A 26,698-nucleotide genomic window follows, 5' to 3' on the forward strand; every position below is an offset into this window, starting at 1 on the left:
ACCACTGGGAGCTGAGGGGCTCCGTGCCTGTGAACACTCCAGGTAAACAAAATGTCCAGGCCGGCTAGCGGCTTACCCTAACGGGCCAGGAGCCAAAGTTTGCCAACCCCTGAAATATAGGGTCAGCTTATGAAAGGGTAATACAGTTTTTCCTATTTTTACCTATCCATCTTGGGGGGTCGGCTTATAAACGAATGGGCTAATGAATGAGTATATACGGTACATCAAGCTCTGACAGTGTGCTCAGTGCTGTATAATTTGAAAAATATCAAACCAATTCCAAGGCAATCCAAAATTTTTGTCTTAAGAGGTAACATTGTTATAATGTGGCCTAATTTTCAGAGGGGCTTAAAATCTATGAAAATCAGACCAGCAGTTGTAATTCAAATGGAGGCCCGGATTTATCCCTAAACTCATTGTACATGTCTCTTTTCAGTACTATGGGCTAGTGAACTACATCTGGATATCTTCAAATTTCTCACCAGGAAGAGAGAGAATTTCTTGCCATGGAATTTAGTACATTGTCTTTCAATTCTATAACAGACCATAGGCATACCCATTACAAGTGGCCACAGAGAAAGGAGACTAATGACATTTTGTTTCTTTACAAGCGTCTGATTCTCAACAGCCTTTCTCCTTGTACAGTCATTTACACACCTGTGCATGGTAGATGTAAAAGTGCTACCGTTCTGATCCGATCTCACTTTGGACAGCTGTAAATGATCGCAAAGCAGTGGAGACTTCGGTCCAGGGTGTTTATGATGTACTTGAGGACTATGTTGGGCTAACCATTTGTTGTCACTTTCCTCAGAAAAACCCAATCGCTTTGTGAAGGAGCTTTCAGATCTGAAAGCTGATGAAAAAGGAGTCGCTGTTTTTATGTGTCAGACTGAGAAAGCCGCACCCACAGTGACCTGGCGGAAAGGGATGGTCGAGCTCAAGACAAGCAAGAAATACGAGATCATCCAGAAAGGGACCATCCTGCAGCTCACTATTAATGCCTTAGAGAAAAGCGACAGTGACACCTACACCTGCGATGTTGGCGAGGCCCAGTCTAGAGCCAAGCTGATCGTGCAAGGTATGAACGGCTTGAATGCATGACCAAGTACCGCACAACTGTCAGATGGCAGAAAGTGTGTGTGTTATAATGCTGAGCTCGACTTACTGGCAGCTGAGCAGGGTGAGTTAAGGAATGCCAATCGGATTACAGCCTAGAGCAGGGGCAGGCAAACTTTTTGGCCTGAGGGCCACATCGGGTTTCTGAAATTGTATGGAGGGCCAGTTAGGGGAGGCTGTGCCTCCCCAGACAGCCAGGCGTGGCCCAGCCCCTGCCCCCTATCCGACCCACCCTGCTTCTCTCCCCCTGACGGCTCCCCCAGGACTCCTGCCCCATCCAACCCCCCCGTCCCCTGTTGGCCCCCTGGGACCCCTGCCCCATCCACCCCTCCCTAACCCCTGACCGCCCCCGGACCCCCTCCTCTCATTCCTGACTGTCCCCCGGGACCCCTGCCCCATCCAACCACCCCTTCTCCCTGACCGCCTCCGGAACCCCTGCCCCTGACTGCCCCCCGCTGCCCCATTCAACCCCCCCCTCCTTCCTGACTTCCCCCCCGGGACCCCTGCCCCCATTCAACCCCCCCTGTTCCCCATCCTCTGACCACCCCCCCGAACTCCCCTGCCTTCTATCCACACACACCCCCACTCCCTGCCCCCTTACCACGCAGCCTGGAGCACTAGTGGCTGGCGGCGCTACAGCTGTGCCGCCCAGAGTACCAGGACAGACAGCCACGCCGCCTGGCTGGAGCCAGCCCTGCCACCGTGCAGCACAGAGCACTGGGTCAGGCCACAGCTCTGCAGCTGCGCTGCCCGGCAAGAGCTCGCAGCCCCGCCGGCCAGAGCATTGCGCCTGCGGCGCAGTGAGATGAGGCTGTGGGGGAGGGGGAACAGCAGGGGAGGGGCCGGGGGTGAACCTCCCGGGCCAGGAGCTCAGGGGCTGGGCAGGAGGGTCCCGCAGGCCGGATGTGACCCGCGGGCCATGGTTTTCCCACCTCTGGCCTAGAGGCTCATGTTTTCAAAAATGGCTAGTGGTTTTTAGCCCCTCCATTTTTTTTGGTGCCCAGATTCAGACTCCTTGAAGGAGACTGCCTTTCAGAAACTGCCTGAGCATTCACCCTTGACAATCAGGCCCCTTTAAGGTGACTTGAATTGGGCCCCCAGAATCACTAGTCACTTTTGAAAATTTAGGCCTGAAATGCTCTGGGTGCAATTTAAAAAATGGGCACGAGTTTGTGTGTGTCTATTTGTGATTGATTGGATTTGTGGAGCCAAAGGGTGTGTGTGTGTGTTTGGTTAGTTCTGCACAGGGCCTGTATACAGAATGGCTGCTGCAGTCTTCAGGAAGTGGTAATAGCTGGAGAATCGTTCTTCTGCCACGGAAGAAGGATTTGCTTCTCTTGAGCCCTGTGGCAAACCCCTGTCCCAAACATGTGCACTTGGGTCAGGGACAAGGGACATACTTTTGGCCCATTGGTACATTTTATTTTGCACTTTCAAGTAGCTGAATTAATTTTCTACCCGTCTGTAATTTAGTGTCGGTTGTGCACTAATGCATATTAATTGGCCAGGTGAAGTGAGGCCTAATGCTTGACTCAATGGCATTTCTTTGTCTGTCTGTAATGTGATAATGTTCATGGGGGAGACGGGGCACACACAGATCTCCTGACCAGCGGAGAGAGTGGGAGGAGAGAATGGGAACCTTAGTAAGGGGGCAGCTGGAAATGGGGAACTCACAGACCCTTAGGCATGAGGAGATGGAAGGGGGTAGACAGGGTATGGGTTAGGCGGGTTAGGGGTAGAGCTGGTTGGAAATTTTCCCATCAGAATATCCTGATTCGTCAAAATCTAAATATTCCCCAGGAGTGCAATGAGTTTAGCCTACAGAAGCAATGAATTGTGTGACCTTCTAGGTGGCCAAACAAAGTGAGGCCTAAAACTGAACTCCTCTGTTTCTATGTCAGTAATGCAATAACCTTGGAATACCACCTCCAATCAAGTCTAACATTTCAGAGAATGTTTTAGGCCAGGGATTGGCAACCTTTGGCCCGCGGCCCACCAGGGTAAGCACCCTGGCAGGCCAGGCCGGTTTGTTTACCTGCTGCATCCACAGGTTTGGCCGATCGCGGTTCCCACTGGCCGCAGTTCGCCGTTCCAGGCCAATGGGGGCTGCGGGAAGCGGCATGGGCAGAGGGATGTGAGCGGTGAACCGCTGGGATGACCTCTGTTGATAGTCGAAAAACCAGAACTTGGGGATTTCCACATAGTGCTCATTTTGGTGATGCAGGCAGAGGAGCATTGTGACATCAGAGGTAATTCAAGCAATCATCACTCTCTCCATCTAGTTAATTTGCATGCTTCAGTTCCATTGGTTGAAATGAAACTGCAGGTCAGGATTGAGATGCTTTGACAGAATTGGAGGGTGTGGGGGTTCAGGACTGGAATAGCAGGGGCTGTTTCAGATCTGGAGCTAAATTGACTGGGGCAGGGTGAGGCTGCAGAATGGCACTGTGTTTCCCTCCCCACGACACCTGCCTCAGGCAAGATTATGTACCTTTGCTCAGATAAAACTGTTTTAGTTAATCTAAACGGTGCCCATTTAGTGGGGCAGGAAGAGGGATTCCTTGTCCTCAGCACCAAATAAGCACGGTCAATGGGAAAGATGCCCGAGGCAAGCAGCAGGATTAGGGTTTTCAGGTTAGGGTTAAAGTTATTGGAGGGAGTGAATGGCGACTGGTTGAGTTACCTCTGATGTCCCAACCTACAGAGGCGCTCACGCTCCTCTGATTGCAGCACCAAAAGGACGCTATCCAGGGGAAATTGTTATTGAAACGAAACTGATAAAACAACAAAGAGAAGAGGAGGAGCAGCTTAGATGATTTAACAATACAATTTTAGGTTCCGTGGCAGTGTCTTGTAAAATTGCTATGGATTCAGGGATAGACACAACAGTCTTGCCCCTCCCATTATCTGCCAGTTCAGCTTACAAAAGAAACAGTGTGCAACCCTCTAGCTTTCCAAAAGCACCAAATTACCCTAAAATAGGGAGGACCCAGGGTCTTGCATAAGACATCGTACAGCGTCTGTTGCACAGTGTGAAAGATTTCTAATGCCGACTTTAAACAACTTTGTTGACCTATAAAATATTTGATTTAACCACTAGAAAGGACAATGTTATTAAGCTCAAATATATGACTGAAAATGTGGAACAAGCTTCATCCATGAAAACTATGGGAGTACCTTGGTTTTTGTGGTACAGTAGAATCATAGAATATCAGGGTTGGAAGGGACCCCAGGAGGTATCTAGTCCAACCCCCTGCTCAAAGCAGGACCAATCCCCAAATTGCCCCCTCAAGGATTGAACTCACAACCCTGGCTTTAGCAGGCTAATGCTCAAACCACTGAGCTATCCCTCCCCCCAAATTAACACTTCCTGAATTTATGTTGTAATTCACAGTGACAGCAGGACTATCTTTATCTATAGATAATCTTTTTTTTCCTGCTCTTAGACTGATTTCCAGGACTGCTTCTTGTTTTTCCTTTGACAGATAAATTACTAACATAGTTCCCAAATTACATCTCCATTCATCAGTGTGTTTGTCATTTGGCTGTTTACAGAGAAGTTGGAATCTGACTGGTAGCACTAAAGAAGAAAGTTGTATGTGGTCTAGCAAAATATGATAAATCAAGACAGGGGTTTTGGGAACATCTATTCAATGAACCTAGATGTCCAGAACACATGGCATATTTAGGGCCTCATTCTTTTCTCAGGTCCAGGTAGTGGATTTCATTTCTGATATTCTGGGGAGATTAAAATATTAGAATTGTAATTTTCCCCTGAGTGTGTACTGGAATCTTTACAAATCAGTGGCATGTAGCTTAGTGTCCTGAATTTGTCTTCATCCTGTTCTGGTATGCCCTGTAAATATTTATTTTCTTTGAATTCTTTGCTCCATAACAGTGGAATTGTATTTAAACCTTCTGTCCCAGGAATCCTGTTCTTTTCACAAAAGCACTCGTGCTGGAGATCATATCATTGGCATTCCCCTTTGCCTTTATCCGAACACAGGGATAGAAGCTAAGGAGTCCAGCAATTGATATGTCTGTGTTCCTTTCAGGCCAGAAAATACTAATAACCGAAGATCTGGAAGATGTTGATGTGGTAGAAGGAGAATCTGCCATGTTCAAATGCAGAATCTCTCCGGTAGAATATAGCAATGTGCAGTGGTTTTTGGATAAAACCCCACTCCATACCAATGAACTTAATGACACCCAGTCTCAGCCTGGAGGATATCACTTGCTAACCTTGAAAAAACTGTCACTGAAGGATTCGGGGGTCATTACCTTTGAAGCTGGTGATAAGAAAACATCTGCCAGTTTGGTTGTTAAAGGTAATTCAAGCATAAAGGCTGCAGGAAAGGATAAAGAGAGTACAGGCCAGCACTGGGTAGTGGTATATGTGTGCAGGTGGAGAGAGAGCAGTAAATGCTATAAATTAGGTTCTGTGATGTGAGTTCTTTATGGAGATATCCCATCCCATCTCCTAGAACTGGAAGGGACCTTGAAAGGTCATCGAGTCCAGCCCCCTGCCTTCACTAGCAGGACCAAGTACTGATTTTGCCCCAGATCCCCAAGTGGCCCCCTCAAGGATTGAACTCACAACCCTGGGTTTAGCAGGCCAATGCTCAAACCACTGAGCTATCCCTCCCCCCAAGCATAACTCTTTAGTTAGAGAAGTCAGGATTGAGAAACAAGGGAGAGAGACAGAGGCAAGTGGAGAGCGTCAATGAGGCCACATGACCTGAATGTAATGAATTCAGGATCCATCCTGTGTACCTCTTCGAGTCATAAAATAATTCTTCAGTATGCAGAGCTGAGTAAAATACTTGGTTTCTGCTGCATCAAATTGAACACTTTTTGAAGAATCACGTGAACCGTTTTGGAAGGGTGAAACTTTGCACCATTTTATAACATTGACGTTGTTCTGCAGAATGAGCAGCTGTTTTCAGAAAGCAAAAAAAGCCGCTTTTACTAGCAAAACACTGGCATGTAAGTGGCAAAAACGTGTCACGATCTGCTGGCAAAAACCAGTTTCTGATTCACTTCTTTAAAAACCACTGAGAAGCCAAAAGTCAACAGTTGATTGATTCTGACCAATTTGCATTGCCATGCTCTTCATGTCAGATCAGTTTTCTCACTGTGAACATGTACACTTATTGTTTAGGCAGAAGCATCATGTTGTGCATTGTTCATACTGAAGGGTATCTAGGGGAATTTTCCTGAGCTAGTGAAATTCATGCTTCTCCCTAGTTAATGTTAAACAATGCCTCTCGTAGATGACTTATCCCTGATTCATATTTGTCCACGGAGACATTTGCCCCCTGGATTTTGCCATACTGTACCAGGCATTTTCAAAACCATGTCTAGGGGTAGAAAGCCCCACTATGAGGGCTTAATGCCTCCCATCCCCAAATTGTTCTTTTCCGATAATGATGTTGCAGAATATTGAACCAGATCTTTGGTACAAATAATCACATGTAAGGAATGTGCTGCTCCCCTCCCTCTGAAAATCTCAGACAAGTTTTATGTGATTCTAGAGAAGCCCTGCATCATTACAAAGGAGCTTGCTGATGCCGAAATCATTGAGGGAGAGGATGCCTTTCTTCATTGTGAAACCTCCAAATCAGACAGCCCGGTAAAGTGGTGCAAAGATGGGAAGACCCTTAGAAACTCCTCTAAGTATAAGATCAGCCGGTCGGGATTTGAAGCCACGCTTGTCATTCATGGGACAGAAGAGAGAGACAGTGGCAGATATGAGTGTGAGGCTGGAACAGCTAAAAGTAGTGCAGTTGTCACTGTCAAGGGTAAGGACGTTTGGAGTGATGATGCCTAACATAAAGGTCAAAATAACAATTTAACACCTGGCTGCAACTGAACTGAAAATTAACTCCATCTCTTCACACTGTAATGCAGGATATGTTCTGACTAACTCAGCTGGACAGCCTCCAGACAGGTGACAAAGTGTAAAATAGAAAAAACATTTGTTCTGAGATTGAAATGAGCTTTGGAGTGCAAGGATAGACGGGCTGGGGCTGGGTGTAGTTTACTGAGCTGAAAGGAAAATACCCTTCTCAGTTACGCACATTGATTTTCAGTCAGCTTCCTTATGTGTGTTCATCTCCCGTGAATGTCACTGAGTCCTCCAGGTACGTGGGGAGAGCACCATTTAGAACTGAGTTCTGGAGAGCAGGATTTTGCCCTAAAAATGGAAGGAAGGACTGTCTTAACAATGTGATGAAGGAGAGCTTTATGGTTGTCACTCATCTTGGTTTGTTCGTTATGCTTTTCTATCACACTAGGGGACTGATCCAACTCCCATTAAAGACAATAGAAACACCCCCATTGGTTTCAATAGGAACTCGCTCTGACACTTGGAGGGAGAGGATATTTTTGTCAAGAAAACAAATGCAATGTTTTATGTTACACAGCAGCTACAATCGATTTGAAATTTCTCCTCTTGAGGGTTAAAGGATTTAAGTGAATGGATTCAAAAGATCCCCAGTGGAACAGTAGATGTAGATGACCCACGGGATAAGGACACATGTTATAACACATTGTACTGCCATGACCCTTCCAGCTATGAACCCAGGAAGTTCACTCAAGAGTTCCAGAATGATGAAGTGGTAGATAAAGGCAGTGCCACATGAAAGGTGTGAGTGTGCTGAAGTAGGGCTGAAAGTGGAATGGAGGAAAGGAGCTGTCGTTCTTCAGCCAAGCAACTAGTGTGTGAGGAATCAGAAAGTGTAAGTGCCGAGCTGCACATTCTTAACCTTGCACTAGAAGACAATAGTGAACACGTTCGTGAAAACAGAGACCATCAAGCAACAGCACTTTCTACTGTAACTGGTCTGAAGCGGGAAACCCCACCAGATGTTTCCTCTTTCCTCTTCCACAGTCAACACTACCAGAAACGTTGGATGCCACCTACTCTTCACCAATTCACTTTGCTGTCTGAAATCACTGTCTCTGACAGAGGCTGTGTAGGAATCTTCCATGGGACTCTTTTATCTACCTGCTCAGCTTTCTCTCTGTGTATGCTTTGCAGTGTTTGCTAAGTTAGTACATCTTGATGTCTGATAAAAATGTGTCTGGCTTCCTATAAGGAGAAGGGATCCTTGACTGGGAAAATGAATGTGTCCGCTATTATTTGTCATGCTGTTTGTCCTATCCTTGTGTTCTCTTTCTGTATGTATTATATTATTTTACCTTGCTAGTTCTCTTTTTTTACATGGCAATGGGCTAGCTCTGAATACCTGTCCGGAGTGTAGTCCAACTTCTTACATTCCTGACTGACATCTGCAAAATGTAGTACTAGAGAAAGTACCTTTAACTAACTGCAGTGACAAAAATGGTGTAAAACAGTTCCCCTCGTCTGTGTATTCAGTAGTTCACAGCATGAAGCAGGCATGGAAATAGCGATATAGGGGAGTTGAAGATGTCCAGTTTCCCTCATGATTGGGCCCTTAGAGCGTCTCCACATGCTATAGAGATCTCATGTTATTAAGTGTTTAAACCATTTAAATAATATTTGTGTTGTTGTTAATAATATATTGCACTGACAGCTGGAGATGGATTATTAGAATCTAAGCACTTTTTCATCCTGGTATTCTGTGATTCTATATCTTACGTGAAAGGGCTCGTGTGGGATGAAGCAAAAAGGGGAAAAGTGATTTCCCGGCACTCTTGTTTTCTTGAATGGTCACAGTCTGCAATTCTACATTTTTAGCTCTGCCAGTTCTTTTCAAACGAGAACTCCAGAATGAGGAAGCTAAAGAAGGAAGCCAAGTCAAACTGACCTGTGAGCTTAGCAAACCTGACATCCCCGTGAAATGGACAAAGGGAGATACAGTTCTACAACCCAGTGACAAGTATGAGTTAAAGCAACACGGCACTGTTGCAGAGCTCATTATTCAAGATGCCAAATCAATAGATGCTGGAGACTATACCTGCAGCACCGGAGAACAAAAGACAACTGCTCGGGTGGAAGTAAATGGTAGGCAGAGCTGGTAGATCTCAATTTATTTTACTTATGCCGTACTTAATACATGTGCTATAATTTAACAGCAGTTCTTTATTATAGAGGTGCCAGTTATGGGTCCATAGTTAAGGTTTAACCACAATATATGTTCTCAGTAATATCTGTGTTGCTTTAGTGCAATTTCACATTACACTAAAGCAATGTGGGTGATCTATCCCCTGTTCTCCAGTCCCAGCTTCTGGCATTTGGAAGTTTAGGGACACCTAGAGCGTAGGGTTGCATCCTGACCATCTTGGCCAATAGCCATTGATGGACCTATCCTCCATGAACTTATCTAATTCTTTTTTGAACCCAAATATACTTTTGGCCTTCACAACATCCCCTGGCAATGAGTTCCACAGCTTGACTGTGCATTTTGCAAAGAAGTTCTTCCTTTTGTTTGTTTTATACAATTGAAAGGAATTTGCACTTGTTCCATACCCGAATACACCACACTGCCTGTCACAAGACCAATAATAATAATAATAATAATAATAATACTTCCTCTTAGTTTTAAACATATTGGCCATCTTTCTTGATTGGGGTTGAAAGGGTAGACCATATCAGAGCATTGTCACATGGGCGTGGTGGAGATGGTCTGTACACAATATTGATCACCTCTGGTTGTATATTTTAGCTTTGCCAGTCCTTTTTAAACAAAACCTGCAGAACACAGAAATGGAAGAGGGGAGCACCGTAGCTTTGCGCTGTGAGATCACTAAACCCGATGCCCGAGTGGTGTGGAAGAAGGGAGGAGCCATACTCCAGGAGAGTGCCAAATATGAGCAGAAGCAGAAGGGTTGTGTGGCAGAGCTGCTCATTCACAATGCAGAGCCAGAGGATGCTGGAAGATACACCTGTGATTCTGGAGACCAGCAGACGACTGCTCAAGTCAAAATCCACGGTAGAGGTTTTCATTGCTTTCTGTTGTTGCTATTAATCATGTTTATTATGGTAGTGCCTAGGGACTGACTAAAATGGGCACCATCGTGCAAGCTGCTGAACGAACACAGAGGGGCAGATCGTCCCTGCCCTGAAGAGCTGATAGTCTAGATAGAGAGAACTGATGATGGGTTGGGGGTAATGACATAATACGTAAGCAGAGCAATCAGTGGCAAACATCGTGTTAGTTCCATGATTTTTTGGGAGGGATGTGAGAGGTTAGTTGGCAGCATTAAAATACAAAGACACAGGAAGGGAGAGGGAACATTGAAGGGAAGGGGATGGTTGGGCAAGGAAGGAAGGAGGAGAGTATGAAGAGCAGATGTGGCGTGATGCTGAGGTGAGGAGTCCGTGAGAGAGAGCTGGAGCAAACCGCCAGTCAGCACAGGCAGAAAATGTCCAGTCAAACCTGTAAAAAGTATTGATGATGATGATGATGACATCGCCAGTGTTCAAAGTACTCAGCTTAAACAGTTTCTGCAGAGGCTCCTAAGAGTCCTAACAGGTTGAGTCTCTGGCTGGCTCCTCCCTGCAATTTCTCTCCACAAAGCCACATGGCTGGAGGGAGGAGGGCCACTGCATGGGTCTTAGTGGCCCCAGGGCAGGGGGCCTCCCCTGCATAGTTCTGGATCCGGAGGTGGGGTGGCGGGTCTGAGGGAGAGGCAGCCCAGGCTGGTCCTGATTTTCTGTTGTGTTCTCTAGGTAACCCTCCTATCAAGAAATATCAGTCAAATGACCTTTTGTTGACAACATAATATCTGTCAATGGCTTTGAAATAATTATTGCAGTAAAACCTCTTTTCTGCTCTGGAGTAAGGCACTTGTCCGAACTCGACAATCTAGCTGAAAGGCCCTGTGGGGCAAAATGTCTGATTTTAAAGAACAGTTTTTTTGCAGGGAGTTAAAAAGCAGGTTCTTTGGCAGAGTAACTGTTTGGCAACAGTTATTTTAAATTGTGTTTAATTCTTTTTTTTCCCCAAAAAATTAATTGTGTGCTAATGTACATGCCAATTTATCAGCTCTGGAGACAGACCTCTCCATTTATCCAGGCTTTTCCTTAAGTGCCAGCTCACTTTCCCCTTTTATGTAGCCTTTTGCCCATGCCGTCCTTGTCATAGAATCATAGAATATCAGGATTGGAAGGGACCTCAGGAGGTCATCTAGTCCAACCCCTTGCTCAAAGCAGGACCAACCCCAACTAAATCATCCCAGCCAGGGCTTTGTCAAGCCTGACCTTAAAAACCTCTAAGGAAGGAGATTCCACCACCTTCAATATCCTTATAAAGTCATGGCACTGAAAGAGAGTCATGTAACTGTTCCTTGTCTCAGTGTACTATGCCATGCACAGTGCAACCATATTATGTTGATGCACGTCATATAAATGCATGCTTCCTCCTTCAGCCCTGCCTGCACTCATCAAAGAAGAACTGAAGAACTTGGAAGCCACAGAAGGTGGAACAGCCACTCTGCACTGTGAGCTGAGCAAAGCCGCTCCAGTGGAGTGGAAGAAGGGGCCTAAGGGGCTCAGGCCAAGTGGCAAATACAGAATGAGACAAGAAGGCACCATTGCTGAGCTGGTCATCCACGATGTAGATCTGAAGGATGCTGGAGATTACACATGTGTATTGGGAGATCAAAAAACCACAGCAGCCTTAACAGTGAATGGTAAAAAGTCATAAAAAATGACACTCCTGAGAGTTTTCCCCCCTTTTACCTACTTCCTAACAAAATTTACCTGTGTCCTTCTTGTCCTTCTCTTTGTTCTTCTTTGCACATCGTGCTGTGGCTCCTATACCCATTTGTTCTCTACCCTGACAGAATTCAGTGCATGTGTGTGCAATATAAAGTCTTCTAAAGAATGCTAACCAGGCAAAGAGCATGCACGTATATTTTACTGAATTAGTACTGAAGCATGAGACCCCTTGGGCAATTATCAACCTCTCTGTTGAGGGGATTAAGTACAGTCAATCACTTCCTCTGTTGTCTGTCACAAAAGTCTTGCTTTACTGGGGACTTTGATTCCCAGAGAACAATCCACCTGAAAGCTATTGTTTCCAGCTAGACAAATGCCAGATCATGCTTGGTGTAAGAGTGTTGTGATGAGGCTCATGGAGTTAAAAAATAAATTACAGTTCAGTCATTGCCCAAGGAAAACACTTTGTAGTTCCGAGTTTGAGGCATTTGGATGAAATATTTGTTCGTTCTGTGTCCCTCAGCCCTACCCGTACGTTTCAAAAAGGAACTGAAGAACGAGGAAGCCACCGAGAGTGGAACAGCCACACTGCACTGTGAGCTGACCAAGGCTGTTGACTCAGTTGAGTGGATGAAGGATCAAAAGGTGCTGAAACCAAGTGGCAAATACAGGATGAGGCAGGAAGGCCGCTTTGCTGAGTTGATTATCCAAGACCTAGATTTGGCGGATGCTGGAGATTACACTTGTGTGTGTGGCAACCAGAAGACAACAGCGGCTCTAACAGTAAATGGTAAATGTGCCCCAAATTAAATAGGTTGTTTTATATTTATCTCCTCTGTGGAACTCAAGATGTTGGCATTCAGCATTCACACTGATCCATGGCTGCTCCTCTGATCCCTTGTTCAGTGCAGTTTTGGAAAGAGGACTCCTATCCTCAGCTTTGTGGTGACGCTGGGTCACCTTGATAAAGAACATTCCCCCTTGTGGTATTGGTTTGCCACAGTCCAGCTATGTTCCCTCAATTCTTTTTCTTTTATATGCACAACTTATTCTCATCCTTATTGCTACAAGCTGTCTCCATTCAAGGAATGATGCACGTGTATTTAACTGTATATTTTGCTTAGTTTCCTTCTTTTAGGGCTTTGAAATGGTGTGATTGGAAAAAAAATGGGTTATCACAATCTGATGACCCACAAAAAACCCTACTCACTGCATTCTGGTTCTGATACAGTCTCTGTCTATATTGCGTTCTTCAGCCTTGCCTGCACTTTTCCAAGAAGAACTGAATAACGAGGAAGTTTCAGAGGGTGGGACAGTCACTCTGCACTGTAAATTGAGCAAGCCCGCCCCAGTGGAGTGGAAGAAGGGACAAAAGGCTCTCAGACCAAGTGAAAAATGCAAAATAAGCCAGGAGGGTCCCTTTGCTGAACTGTTGATCCATGATCTGGATCTGACGGATGCTGGAGATTACACTTGTGTGTGTGGAGAACAGCAGACTACAGCTACCTTGACAGTGAATGGTAAAAAGAAACACACAGCATATGTCCCATATAAAACAATATAACTCTATAATTTCCTCCCCTTTCAAATTCCTTTTCCAATATAATGTTTTATCCCCACCTTCATTCCACTCATGGTATCCATGTGTATTTAATTTCTTTATCTTTCTTTGCGTTCTCCCTCTCTTTCTTCCCCTCGAGAGCTGCATGTAATTGCATTCATAGGCAATATATGTAAAAATGTCAAGGGTAGTACAGACAACTAAATGTTTCTTTTCCCCAACTCAAATACAAATTCAGTCTAGTCTTTTGGTCTGTATATGTGATTGTTTGAAAGTTTTTCCTTAGGGATCGTTTTACAAAATGGGACTATATTCTCTCACTTCAAATTACTTGGAACGTTGGGTCTGGGTTCTTAAGGTGACCAGATGATGATGATCATCTTATGCCGTTACATAGAGGATAGTTTAGTGAAAATGGTCAATTTTTTTATGCTATTGTAGATTCCATCACTTATTTTGAACTGTTTCTCGGCCCCTCTAAAATATTTTAGCTCTGCAATAAGTTGACACCATGGTTTCTAGTTATGTTCCCTTCTAAAGAGTTCTATTTTAGAGAGAACACAGACACTGTAATAAACCAGATACTAATCTGCATGGATATTATTTATGTCAAGGGAAAACATTTTGGGCCTGATATTGAAAAGTGGCCTCTGATTGTACGCCTGTGATTTTGCTGAGACAAATACTAATGGTTATGTAGCATTTTGATAGATAATCACCTGATTTTTATCAACAAATCAGATTGATAGATGTTGAACTGCTATAAAATAAGCCTGCACAATTGAGGGCACAAAATCAAAAGCCCAATGAGACCTTTAAAAAAAATTCAGTCTTTGGGGCTACAGTGACAGCATTGACTTAGATAACAGAGGAGAGCATTCGTAATTCTGAGTTTCTCCGCTCTGATGCCCTTCTGTCCATATCACATTCATTCTGCAGTTCTGCCTACACTTTTCACCAAAGAACTGAAGAATCAAGAAGCTACAGAAGGCGAAAGTGCCATTCTGCGCTGCGAGCTAAACAAGGTTGCTCCTACCGTGGAGTGGAAGAAGGGACACAAGACCCTCAAACTGAGCGACAAGTATAAAATGAGACGGGAAGGTGGTGGTGTTGAATTGATAATCCAAGACCTAGAAGTGACAGATGCTGGAAATTATACCTGTGTGTGTGGAGACCAACAGACCATGGCGTCTGTCACTGTAAATGGTAAAAGAAGAAGCATCCTAAAAATAATTGTTTTTCCCTCCATTGCTTTGGATAAACACACTCCTTTCCCGATGTAACCTATACACCTTTTTCATTTCTCACTAAGGTCCTGATTCAAAGCTTATTGAAGTCAATGAAAAGCTGCTCATTGACTTCAGTCAGGTTTGGATCAAACTCTTACAGAGACACAAAAACAGTGGGAATAGATAAGAATCGGACAAACCCATAAGAATGGGACCCTGCATAGCCAGAACCGCTGCTGCTTTTCTGTTTCCAGGCCATTGTTTCTTCACTGGAAGTTTCTTTGTTGGAGTTATTGTTCTACTCATGCTCCCAATAAGCTGTTAGCTTAGTAAGACCTATAGCCTGACTAATACACCTCTACCCTGATATAACGCGACCCGATATAACACGAATTCTGATATAATGCGGTAAAGCAGTGCTCCGGGAGGGCGGGGCTGCGCACTCCGGCGGATCAAAGCAAGTTCGATATAACGCGGTTTCACCTATAACGCGGTAGGATTTTTTGGCTCCCGAGGACAGCGTTATATTGAGGTAGAGGTGTATTTAGGCTTTACAACAAACTGAAAAGTTACATCCCATTCTGTCCTTAAGAAACATTGATTCTTTCCCTGTGCTCCAACTTTGAGACAGAAAAGTGATTACATACAGTCCTGTATGTAAAGGGCATTGCTGTAGAGTTCCCATGCTCTCACAAATAGAGCGAGTCAAAACTTTTCATATGGAAAGTTTTCCCACTGAAAAATATAGTTTTGCTGAAACAGACATTTATTTTTATGGGGAAAAAGGTCAAATCAGGTAAAAAAAAATTTGTTTCCATCAGGATATTGCTAAACAAAATTTCCTTTTCAAATTAACATTTTTCAAAATGAGACTTTGTTTTGTTTTGACATAGAATGGCATTTCATTTTCTGTAGAAATCTCAAGTTGAAACAAGAAAAAATTCATTTTGAAACTTCTCATGGAAAAACCAAAATGTTTCAACTGAAAAGTTTTGAATGAAGATTTTTTTCATTTGAAATTTCACAGGGAAAAAAATGGTTTTCTGACCTGCTCTTCTGATCCTCTTGTCCACTTCCTTCTGTAATGATTTGTGACGATAATGTGTGAGGCTTCTGCTCCTTTCTACAAATACTGAGTGCATTTCTGGGGACGGGGGTTATCTGATTATCTGTTTTTTTTCTCAAACTGATTATTTGAGAGCAGTGAAGCTGGTCTAATGACAGCTGATAGTCCGGTTCTGATAACTCAGGAGGAATTAACTGAAAAATGAGGGGAACATTTAGTTTTGACTTTTCCGATTTTTAAATCCAACTGTCCTTATTGCTGTCCCTCAGTCCTGCCTGCATTTTTCAAAGAGGGATTGAAGAATCAGGAAGCCTCAGAAGGTGCGACAGCCACTCTGCACTGTGAGCTGAGCAAAGTCCCTGTCCTAGTGGAGTGGAAGAAGGGGCAAAAAACGCTCAAACCCCGTGAAAAGTACAGAATGCGACAGGAAGGTGCCATTGCAGAGCTGTTGATCCGTGACCTGGATGTAGAAGATACAGATGATTATACCTGTGTGTGTGGAGACCAGAAGACCTCTGCTGTCTTGACAGTCCATGGTAAACAAAAATTCCACCTCACAAGAGAAATATTCCAGAGAGTTTCACTCCCTTTGGAAATTCCCTTCCTGACCTGTTTTAGAGTTAGTTTTCACCTTTCCTTTTTTTCTTTCTATAGTGCCGGTCTGTATTTCATTTCACCTCACCCATGTCTCTTGGTATTAAAATAGTCTTCCTTATTGTGAACTAAAGGGGGGTACAGATGCCTTCCTTTTCTAGATCCATTTTGTGTCTTTACAGGGTAAAAACTTTATCTGTACTTAGTAAGGCCAACATTTTCTAGGCCCCTAAGAATGTACTTAGGCTCCTAAATAAAAGTGGCCTGATTTTCAGAGGATTTGAATACTCGCGACTCTCATCAAAGTCAATGGATTTCAGTGCCTAACTTGCAGGGCCGGCTCCGGGCACCAGCTTGCCAAGCAGGTGCTTGGGGTGGCCACTCCGGAGAGGGGCGGCACGTCCAGCTATTCGGCGGACGGTCCCTCACTCCCGCGGCTTTTTTTTTTTTTTTTGCTCCGCTTGGGGCGGCAAAAACCCTGGAGCCGGCCCTGCTAACTTGAGGAAACCATATTTGAAAATTTTGGCTTCCATTTGGTAATGGACTTTTTGGAGAAATCAGACTCTCGGGATTAAATGGTTCCCAATATTTCTTGGCGGTGACAGTGATATGTGATAATGGTGAAATTACAACATCCAATCGGATGGGTGCCGATGGCAATTTGATTGCTAGTTTTGCTGTCGTGAGCAGTGGTTCTGGAATTAGGGTATTGCTGCACCCCCTGGCTTGAAGTAGTAATAACAAACACCAAATACATGGTTTCCATGATTTCTGTCATCAGCACCCCCACTATAAAAATTGATCCAGCACCCCTGATGGTGAGTGATACAAAACAGTCTTAATTACGCTATCAGCCGTGTTAATTTACTTATAGTGCCGATCAGTGGGTGAATCTTAAGAGGCCCTCTTCAGTTTAGATAAGTCTCAACATTCAGATGCTTTTGAAATCCTAGTTTAACCTTTGAAGCACGTCTATTCCCTGTCCTCTTTCCTTGCATTTTATTCCTTCCTTCTTTCTCCCAACCCAAATGCAGTCTTCTCTTTCACGCCAAGCCCACACTTCCTTTTCCCCACAAGCTATCTTCTCTGTAGTTGTTTATAGGCCCATCAAAAACCTTATTACTGATTGTTTGAATACTTCTCATGAAAGATATTTTTGATACTGAACTGACAATTATCATGTTCTGGAAGTTATGTCTTAATGCCGCACTTACGGTTAGGCTGCTAAATCAATATCTAAAGAGGCAAGGTGGGTGAGGTAATATTTTTTATTGGGCCAACTTTTGTTGGTGAGAGAGATTCTGTGTAAGATCGAAAGCATGCCTCTCTCAACTACAGAAGTTGGTCCAATAAAAGGTATTGCCTCACCCACCTTTTCTCTCTAATATCCTGGGACCGACACAGCTACAACAACACTGCATAAATCAAGATCTAGTAATTTAAAAGAACGGTGTGAATTAAAGTCTGAGTTTATGGATTTTGATGCACTTTCTGTCCCTATTACATCCCCCAGCCCTGCCTGCTCTGTTCAAAAAAGAACTCAAAAATGAGGAAGCCACAGAAAGTGGGACAGCTACTCTCCACTGTGAGTTGACCAAAGCTGCTCCAGTGGAGTGGATGAAGGATCAAAAGGTGCTCAAAGCTAGTGACAAATATAAAATGAGACAGAAGGATGCCATTGCTGAGCTGACAATCCATGACCTGGAGGAACAGGATGCTGGAGATTATACTTGTGTGTGTGGAGACCAGAAAACCACTGCATCCTTGACAGTGCATGGTAAAACAAAAAATAATATGGGATTTTCTACAATGTCATCTATGATTGCAACCAGGATCACAAACTGATCTTGATATCATCTGTCATTTTATATTGCTACTGTATTTATAACAACCACTGTGAATTTTCTTCACGTAAATGCCATTATTTGGGTTTGGTATAACATCACGGAGGGTTTTTTGCTCCTTTTTGTCTTGTTAATAGAATTTGGGGGTAAATAATTAAGTCATGGCAAAATTACATGCAACAGTTTGAGTTTTCCCCTTAATTCAGTTCTTTAATCATATTACTGAGATTTCATTTATTTTAATAGGTAACTTGAGAGAAGATGAGTGGGAAACCAAGTGACCCATAATAGCTTGCAATTTTAAATAGTACATTGGATACTTTTTAAATGCTAACCTAATAACAGCACACGGAGACTAGGCGTACCTTCTTGAAAGTTCAGGGCAAACTTTCTTCTATTATATATGTCAGACGATGCCTCTCAGTTCTAACCTGCTACACCACAGCTGTTCCAACACTGAGCTTGACTGTCTCAGAGAACAGACTGCAGTTTGGGCGTAACGTGCTGAACTTAGTGCACTGGAAAAATGTCAACCAGGGACTCAAATGAGACCCATGAAATCATTTTAATTTGGTTCTTAGATACTGTATGTTGTAACCCAAATGACTAGAGACTGACGATTAATACACTAATCTACTGGAGCCACCCAGATGAAATTATTTCTTGAATTTTAATGCACTCTGTTCATCTTATGCTCCTCAGTCCTTCCTCCACGTTTTAAAAAAGAATTGAAGAATTTGGAAGCCAGAGAAGGTGAAGCAGCCATTCTGCACTGTGAGTTGACCAAGGTCGCTGCCCCAGTGGAATGGAAGAAGGGGCCCAAAGTGCTCAAACCAAGCGACAAGTTTAGAATGAGACAGGAAGGCACCATTGCTGAGTTAGTGATCCATGATTTAGATCTGACAGATGCTGGAGATTATACATGCATGTATGGAGACCAAAAAACCACAGCTGCCTTAACAGTGAATGGTAAATAATATATCCCAAATTAAGTGCATAATTTTCTACTATCTGTTCTGTGAAAAATAATAGTATCATCAACTGGATTACAGCCCTACTTTCAGCCTGCGATAATTTAGTCTGTATAACTAAAAAGTTAAAATCCATGTGCTGTAATTTTCTTAAATATTGCTGATGAATTTAGCAAAATGTTAGCGGAAATAGAAATAGACTGTTTGCATTGTTTGGACCAGATGTTGGTCATGCACTCATTGCAGACATTTCCACAGAGAGTTGGGAAAAACACCTCAATTTCAACTACAAATCCTTATGATTTTCATATTCAATAGTAGGTGTTAAAACAGTAACATTAATTATATCACGATAAATGTGATGATGTTGCATTCCAAGAATGGGGACCATCATGATAAAAGCCAACACCATGATCAGAGAAATATTTCCTTGTGAATTCTGAACACTGCTTACATTTCCTTGGCAGGAAATATAATCATGGCTACTTTCACTGGGAGGTCAGTAATGTTACCTCCAGCGGCTAGTTGACCACATTGGTATGTTAGTGAATTTGCACAGAGCACAAAAACCACCAACACTTAACAGGAGCACGTGAAGGTTGTCATCTTGCTCTTTAAAACTCTCTCCAAATGGAAAATGAGGCAAACACCTGTATGCGACTGTGGTCACCAGACACACGCAGTGGAGCACATCACGTCTCCTTCGTTCTTTTGCCAGGGCCCTGAACGACAGTCACCAGCTCACCGCTGCAGCCATGTGCTGGCTATCAAATCTAGATATAAATTCATAATGGTTGCTACCTACCCAAGCCATCCGAAAGAAGAATTTCCTTGGGGAGGTTCTGACAGTCATGTTATATTGAACTAGGCACATTGCAAGGACACATCTAAATGAGAAGTGAGATGTCAGCCAATGCCGTTTCATTTGTGACCCTATTATTTTATTTATTATTTGTATTACAATAGCTCCTAGAAACTTCAATCAGGTTTAGAATGATTTGTTGTAGGCACGCTACAAATACAGTAAAAAAGAGGTCCCTGCCCTGAAGGGGATCTGAAAGGCAAGGATGGCTCTCTAGCTGTGGGGCATCTTATAAAAGAGAGATCTGCCTTAGGATAGGGTCTTTTCCGAACCCCCCAACCCACCACTATGTGGTCCTCAGTATGATTAATTCTCTTTCGGGGAAGGCTTTGCAGACCACTGGTGGTCCATGGATCACAATTTGATAATCCTGTGGGTTTGTGTGTTCAAGGTCTGTGCCAGGTAGTTGCCGTAATGTGACTGTTCATGTACTCTGTCCATTCTGAACTCCTCAGCTCTGCCTGCACATTTCAAGGAAGAAATGACAAATGAGGAAGCCACGGAAGGTGGGAGAGCCACTCTGCGCTGTCAGCTGACCAAGGTTGCTTCGGTGGAGTGGAAAAAGAAGCACAAGGCGCTCAAACCAAGTGACAAATATACAATGAGGCAGGAAGGTGCCATTGCAGAACTAGTCATCCATGATTTAGACATCAGGGACTCTGGCGATTATACCTGTGTATGTGGAGACCAGAAGACAACGGCAGCTTTGATAGTGCATGGTAAAAAAAAACAACAGATTTTTTTTTTTTAAATGTGTGATTTTTCTACCATCCCCTTTGGAAAACTCAGTACTGACAGCCACTAAGCTCCCATTCTCATCTTACTGTAATATGACTCTTCTATAATACATTTTCCTGATCTCCATCTAACTCACTGGAGCCCTACTTCTTGTACTTGCTCTTAACACCCTGTGTGTTTTTCTATTTCCCATCTAATTTGCGCATGTTTACACATGCTTACATTATACTTCTACTAGAAGGATTTCACTTACTTGCATTGTTTTTGTGTTGCTTGTTTCAGAATGAGCCAGGAGAGAAGGTGGGGCTGGAATTTTTATATTTCTTAAATGAGACGAGAGGTCTTAAGTTGTAATTTGTTAACATTTGGCTGACAATTTGAAGGGCTCAGAATGGTAACACTGCAAGAAGGAGCTGGTTCTGTGCAGTTTTCTTACAATTCTAACAATACATCCTGCATATTTGTCTACTTATTTGGCCCGCATCACCGCAGTATCTGAGACATTATTCAGGTTTATCTGCACAATCTCCCTATCAGGTAGGGAAGTATTATCATCCTGCCCATGGGGCACTTGTCCAAGGTCACAAAGAAATTCTGGGCTAGAACCAGGAGCTGAATTCAGAGCTCCTGAATCTCTGTTCTTGCCTGACTCTCCTCCTTCCGTCATCATCCTGACCAGTAACACATTTGCTCTTCCAGTCTTGACCCACTTATGAGGTGGCCAATTCCATAATGAGTGGAAGAATGTTTAGACATGGACAGAAGCTTGTGACCATCAACCTCATTTTAATTTATTAGTCATCCCTGGAGGTTGTGAGAATGTTTCCTCACTCTTTGTTCCTCAGCCCTGCCGGTATTTTTCCAAGAAGAATTAAGAAATGAAGAAGCCACAGAAGGTGGTGCAGCCACTCTGCGCTGTGAGCTGACCAAGGCTGCGCCAGTGGAGTGGAAGAAGGGACACAAGGTGCTCAAGCCAAGTGACAAATACAAAATGAGGCAGAAGGATACCACTGCAGAGCTGGAGATCCACAGTCTAGATGACAGTGATGCTGGTGATTATACCTGTGTGTGTGGAGATCAGCAGAGCACAGCTGTCTTAGCAGTACATGGTAATAACAAGTATCATATCAAATTTAATAATTTTCTAATAACTTTCATAATTGTCAGGTTCATCCAGTGGATTCAAGCATCTGTCCTTGTGTAATTTGTCATTTCTGTATTTTTTCCTTTATTATATTTATTGCATATAGGAGTCATCGTCATTCATTTGTTTTTTGTTGAACCTCTCTCCCCGGTACCCCCAACTCCATAATACAATATCTGTGTTAACAGCCTGATCCAGTTACCACTCATTACAGAATAAGTGTGGGATCAGGCCATGTGACGGGGCGCTCTGCTCACGGTAGGCGGGTCCCCATCCTGGCCATTCTGGGGATTAGCTCTGCGCAGCCCATGCGCCTTCCTGTGGGTGCATTCTGTTTCTCCCTCTGTGGTCCCTCTCTGACTCCAGGAACTGCAGCTTCTGCTTTGTGACTCAGCTGTCCGGCCAGGTCACTGTGTGGTTTTCCCTTCTGGGGATGCGTAGCAAAGTCCCTGCTCACCAGCAATCTCAGGCAGTCCTCCCATTCGCTGCTCCAGGTGCCACTCCCTCGGTGGCTGGTAGAGGGAACCCGGGCCCACCCTCTACTCCAGGTTCCAGCTCAGGGACCTTCTAAGCAGCAGCCAAGATGTGATTTCTTCCTGTACCTTTCTGCCTTTCTCTGCGCCTCTTCCTTTCCTCATGGCCCTCCCCACTCCTCTGGGTTTGGCAGCCTCTCAACTCCTTCCTCCCAGGGAGTAACCAGCAGGTATTTGTCTCCCCCCCAACACACCTCCCTGCAGACTACCTCCCTCTGCATCCAAGTTCCTGTCTTTCTATAAGTCGCACCCATTCCCACACAGTTGAGCTTCCCCTAATTAAGGCTTTCCTCCCAAGCCTACTGCTCCCAGATTGCAGCCTAATTGGCTAATTAGACCCACTTGGCCCAATTCAGCTTTTGCAGTGCCAATGTGGGGAGTCCACCCCATCACACGCCCTAAGACATTTTCTACTTTTATCCCCTTCTTCCAGCCTGTGACGTTTTCTATGGCCCCTCTTCCACCTATTCTCTGGTGGTTGTGCTCAGAGCTCCATTTTAATGCTCTGTCTTTTACGCCCTCCAGCTCTGCCTGCACTCATCAAAGAAGAACTGAAGAACGAGGAAGTTAGAGAAGGTGGAACGGCCACTCTGCGCTGTGCACTGACCAAAGCCACTCAAGTAGAGTGGATGAAAGGGGACAGTTGGCTCAAAGCGAGTGACAAATACAAAATGAGACAGGAGGGCGCTGTTGTTAAACTGGTTATCCATGATGTAGAACCGAAGGATGCTGGAGATTATACCTGTGTGTGTGGAGACCAGAAGACAACTGCTGGCTTGATAGTGCATGGTAAAACAAAAAATCAAAATTCAATTGCCTACCACCCCATCTGCTAGTCATTGTGCCTGCATCTATGTCTGGAGCTTTTTTTTTTTAGTAGTAGTAATTTGTTTATATGTATTTATAATTTTTGTTACTTTGCTCTTTATTGCTTGTCTTATTCCTTGGAATTCCACTGGGTGCCTTAATAGTCCTGAAATATATTGTGAGGAAAGGAAGCTGATTTCAACTCAAAGAGTTCTTAGCTTCCTTTGTTCATGCTGTTTTTCTTGCTTCCTCTTTACAATGTAATTTTTTTCCATTTCCCCCTAATCACACCAGCCATCTGGCACTTACAATGTTTAATGCACTGTCCGTCCATTCTGTGATCCTCAGCTCTGCCTGCACTTTTCAAAGAAGAACTGAAGAACTTGGAAGTCACAGAAGGCAAAACCGCCACTCTGCACTGTGAGCTGAACAAGCCTGCTTCAGTGGAGTGGAAGAAAGGGCACAAGATACTCAAGGCGAGTGAAAAATACAGCATGAGACAGGATAGTGTCACTGCTGAGCTGGAGATCCATGATCTAGGTCTGCAGGATGCAGGAGATTACACATGCATGTGTGGCGACCAGCAGACCACAGCTACGTTGATAGTAAATGGTAAATAATATATTCCAAATTAATGCTTAATACTCTACCATTTGTTTCTGTGAAACTCATTATTGTTCCACAGAAGATTCACCTAATTCTCTTGGGCTCTTATTAATTTGTGTGTAGCTGAAAAAGGAGAACTTCTTGTTTCCATATGACTTAGATGGTCAATTAAAAAAAATATTCTATGTTAGTGATCCTCCAATGTGGAGACTGGCTGGACTGAATGTAGATGTGGAGCAGGGCGCATATTATATATGCTTCCTCACACACTTTTTATAGTCCACATCAAACCAAGCTGATCCATTGTATGTTGAGCTTCCTCCGTGCCGTGATTGTCAAATGAACTTTATTTTCCAGGGCATAATGATATTGACCACAATCTGAATGGCCAGGGTGAAATCCCAAAACTAACCAGATTTGATCCTAAGTTACGAGAGGTGAAAGGCTTCAGCATAGTACATGGTACCAGCCACTTATAGGGTGACCAGATGTCCCGATTTTATAGGGACAGTCCTGATTTTTGGGTCTTTTTCTTATATAGGCTCCTATTACTCCCTACCCCTGGTCCCAATTTTTCACATTTGCTGTCTGGTCACCCTAGCCACTTACCACAGACTTTTCAGTTTTAATGCATTGTCTGTTTACTTCATATTCCCCAGCCCTGCCTGTACTTTTCAAGCAAGAACTAAAGAATGAGGAAGTTACAGAAGGTGGATCAGTCACTCTGCGCTGTGAACTAAGCAAAGCTGCTCCTGTGGAGTGGAAAATAGGGCACGTTGTGCTCAAAACAAGTAACAAATATAAAATGAGGCAGCAGGGTACCATTGCAGAGTTGGTTATCCATGATGTAGAACTGAAGGATGCTAGAGATTATATCTGTGTGTCTGGGGATCAGAAGACAACAGCTGCTTTAACAGTACATGGTAAAAAAAACCCCTATCAATATTCAATACTAATATGAATACTAATTTTCTAGTATCACTCCTGAAACTCAAACTGTCAGCCCCTGGAATCATGTAATGAGCTTGATATTAATTTGCCATTTCTCTGTTGCTTCTTCCATCCTACCTACTATTCATTTCTTTCTACGGGATAAAACTTTGGGTCAGAATTCCTGGGCATTGCCAATCCACCCCTCAAAAAGGAGAAAGTAAAGGAAATTCCTTTCAGTTTTTCTCTTTCATTTTGTGTATTTTTCTCATTTTCCTCCACCTCCATTTCATCAGCTGAATCCCAGCCAATTGGGATTCTTCCATAAGTGTTAACATCAGATCTATTGTGCCCTCAGCTCTACCCGCACGTTTCAAAGAAGAATTGAGGAACAAGGAAGTGACAGAAGGTGAAGCTGCCACTCTGCGCTGTGAGCTGACCAAAACTGCTCAGGTGGAGTGGAAGAAAGGGCACAAGGTGCTCAAAGCAAGTGAGAAATACAAAATGAGACTAGAAGGTGCCATGGCAGAGCTGGTGATCCACAATCTAGAGGTGACGGATACTGACGATTATACCTGTGTGTGTGGAGACCAGCAGACCACAGCTACCTTAACAGTAAATGGTAAAAATAAACTGTCAGCTAATACACTATCAGTAATTATGATGTTTTATTCTGCTGCCTCCTTAGAAACAAATTTGGAAATGAATCCTTGCTCTGTGTTCACATTTGCTTTATCTGTTGTACTTCTGCCCACCTCATTCATTGCAACTCCTATTGTTTGGAATAATATTCCTTGGCTCTGAAGAAATGGAGGCTATTTATTCAAAAAGATCCTATCCTATCCCATCGTGCTTTATCTGACTCATCCTAATGCCCCCTGTCCTTCCCTAAAGCATGGATTTTTCCTTCCTTCTGACTCCTTGTTTTCTGGGCAGTGTTCTTTTCCTGTCCTCCTTCCCTAGTTAACACTCATTATGCATGCGGCAAGTTTGGCTGAAATTTGCGTCATAAGAATTAGTTTTGCACTAGGACTTTGTTCCTGTAGCCATTGTTTGTGTCTCTTATGGATGTTTTTATTTTGGGGTATGATTTCTGAGGAGATAAGTGAGAAGCCAACATTCTCTGGTCATGTTTTAGAGGCGTTCCCATGCACCTCGATTTAAAACCAGAAGTGTGTGATTTATGTTTTGCTGTCTAGTTGCTTTCATTATTTTAGCTTGTAAGTGGTCTGAAAACTTATCGGTGTGCCAGCCTCCAAGAGATCATGTCCATATAGGTACAATAAGATTACATCTAGCAGCGTAAATTGTCAATTCCATTAACATAGGCACGACATCTCATTTGTAATGCTGAGATACTAGCCCACGTAGTTAATTGGGAACAATAGTCATGAGCATGTTATCAGACATTGTTCAGAGGAGATTGTTATCTGTAGAGAGTTGGTGAGACGTATCAAGGCAGATATCTGAAGAAGGTAATGAGGAATGCGTAAACAGAGAAATCATATCCTGGGGAAGGAGGACAAGTTAGGGTGAAAAGACCTGTGGAGTTTTGATCACTTCTCTGCTCACGGTGAGCCCATTGGCCCTGACTGCATTTTTAAAAGAAGAACTAAAGAATGAAGAGAAAACCAAAGCAAGGAACCATACCTCACAGTCAGCTGACCAAGGCAGCTGTAGTGGAGTGGGAAAAGGGGGCAGAAGGAAATACAAAATGAGACAGAAGGAGGCCATTAAGAGAGCTAATTATCTCCGATCTAGGTGGAGGATACTAAAGATTATGGTCTTCATGCTCCCCTTGCTGATGTGAAAGACAGGTCCATCAATGGCTATTAGCCAAGATGGTCAGGGCTGCAACCCCATATTCTGAGTGTCCCTAACCTCTGATTGCCAGAAGCTGGGAGCGGACGACAGGGGGATGGATCACTTGATGATTGCGTTTTCTGTTCATTACCTCTTCAGCACCTGCAGTGGCCACTGCTAGGAGACAGGATACTGGGCTGACCCAGTATGGCCATTCTTACGTTATGTAAGTCAGGAGTAAATCTA

At 43.7% G+C, this 26,698-nt stretch overlaps 1 protein-coding gene across 1 annotated transcript in view; it reads left to right on the top strand.

Annotated features, from left to right (window-relative positions):
- OBSCN (obscurin, cytoskeletal calmodulin and titin-interacting RhoGEF) overlaps nt 1-26,698 on the top strand; it is a 304,900-nt gene that overhangs the window by 127,239 nt on the left and 150,963 nt on the right. Inside the window, 18 exon segments of the mRNA XM_029911618.1 lie at nt 812-1,078; nt 5,172-5,444; nt 6,651-6,917; nt 8,840-9,106; nt 9,768-10,034; nt 11,473-11,736; nt 12,288-12,554; nt 13,021-13,284; nt 14,265-14,531; nt 15,890-16,156; nt 17,728-17,991; nt 18,761-19,027; nt 20,347-20,610; nt 21,475-21,738; nt 22,832-23,095; nt 23,462-23,725; nt 24,379-24,642; nt 25,008-25,271. Of these exon segments, the coding sequence (XP_029767478.1) occupies nt 812-1,078; nt 5,172-5,444; nt 6,651-6,917; nt 8,840-9,106; nt 9,768-10,034; nt 11,473-11,736; nt 12,288-12,554; nt 13,021-13,284; nt 14,265-14,531; nt 15,890-16,156; nt 17,728-17,991; nt 18,761-19,027; nt 20,347-20,610; nt 21,475-21,738; nt 22,832-23,095; nt 23,462-23,725; nt 24,379-24,642; nt 25,008-25,271 (4,785 nt within the window).

Source organism: Terrapene carolina, unplaced genomic scaffold, assembly GCF_002925995.2.
Source record: "Terrapene carolina triunguis isolate 2854851 unplaced genomic scaffold, T_m_triunguis-2.0 Scaffold111, whole genome shotgun sequence".
NCBI lineage: Eukaryota > Metazoa > Chordata > Testudines > Emydidae > Terrapene > Terrapene triunguis.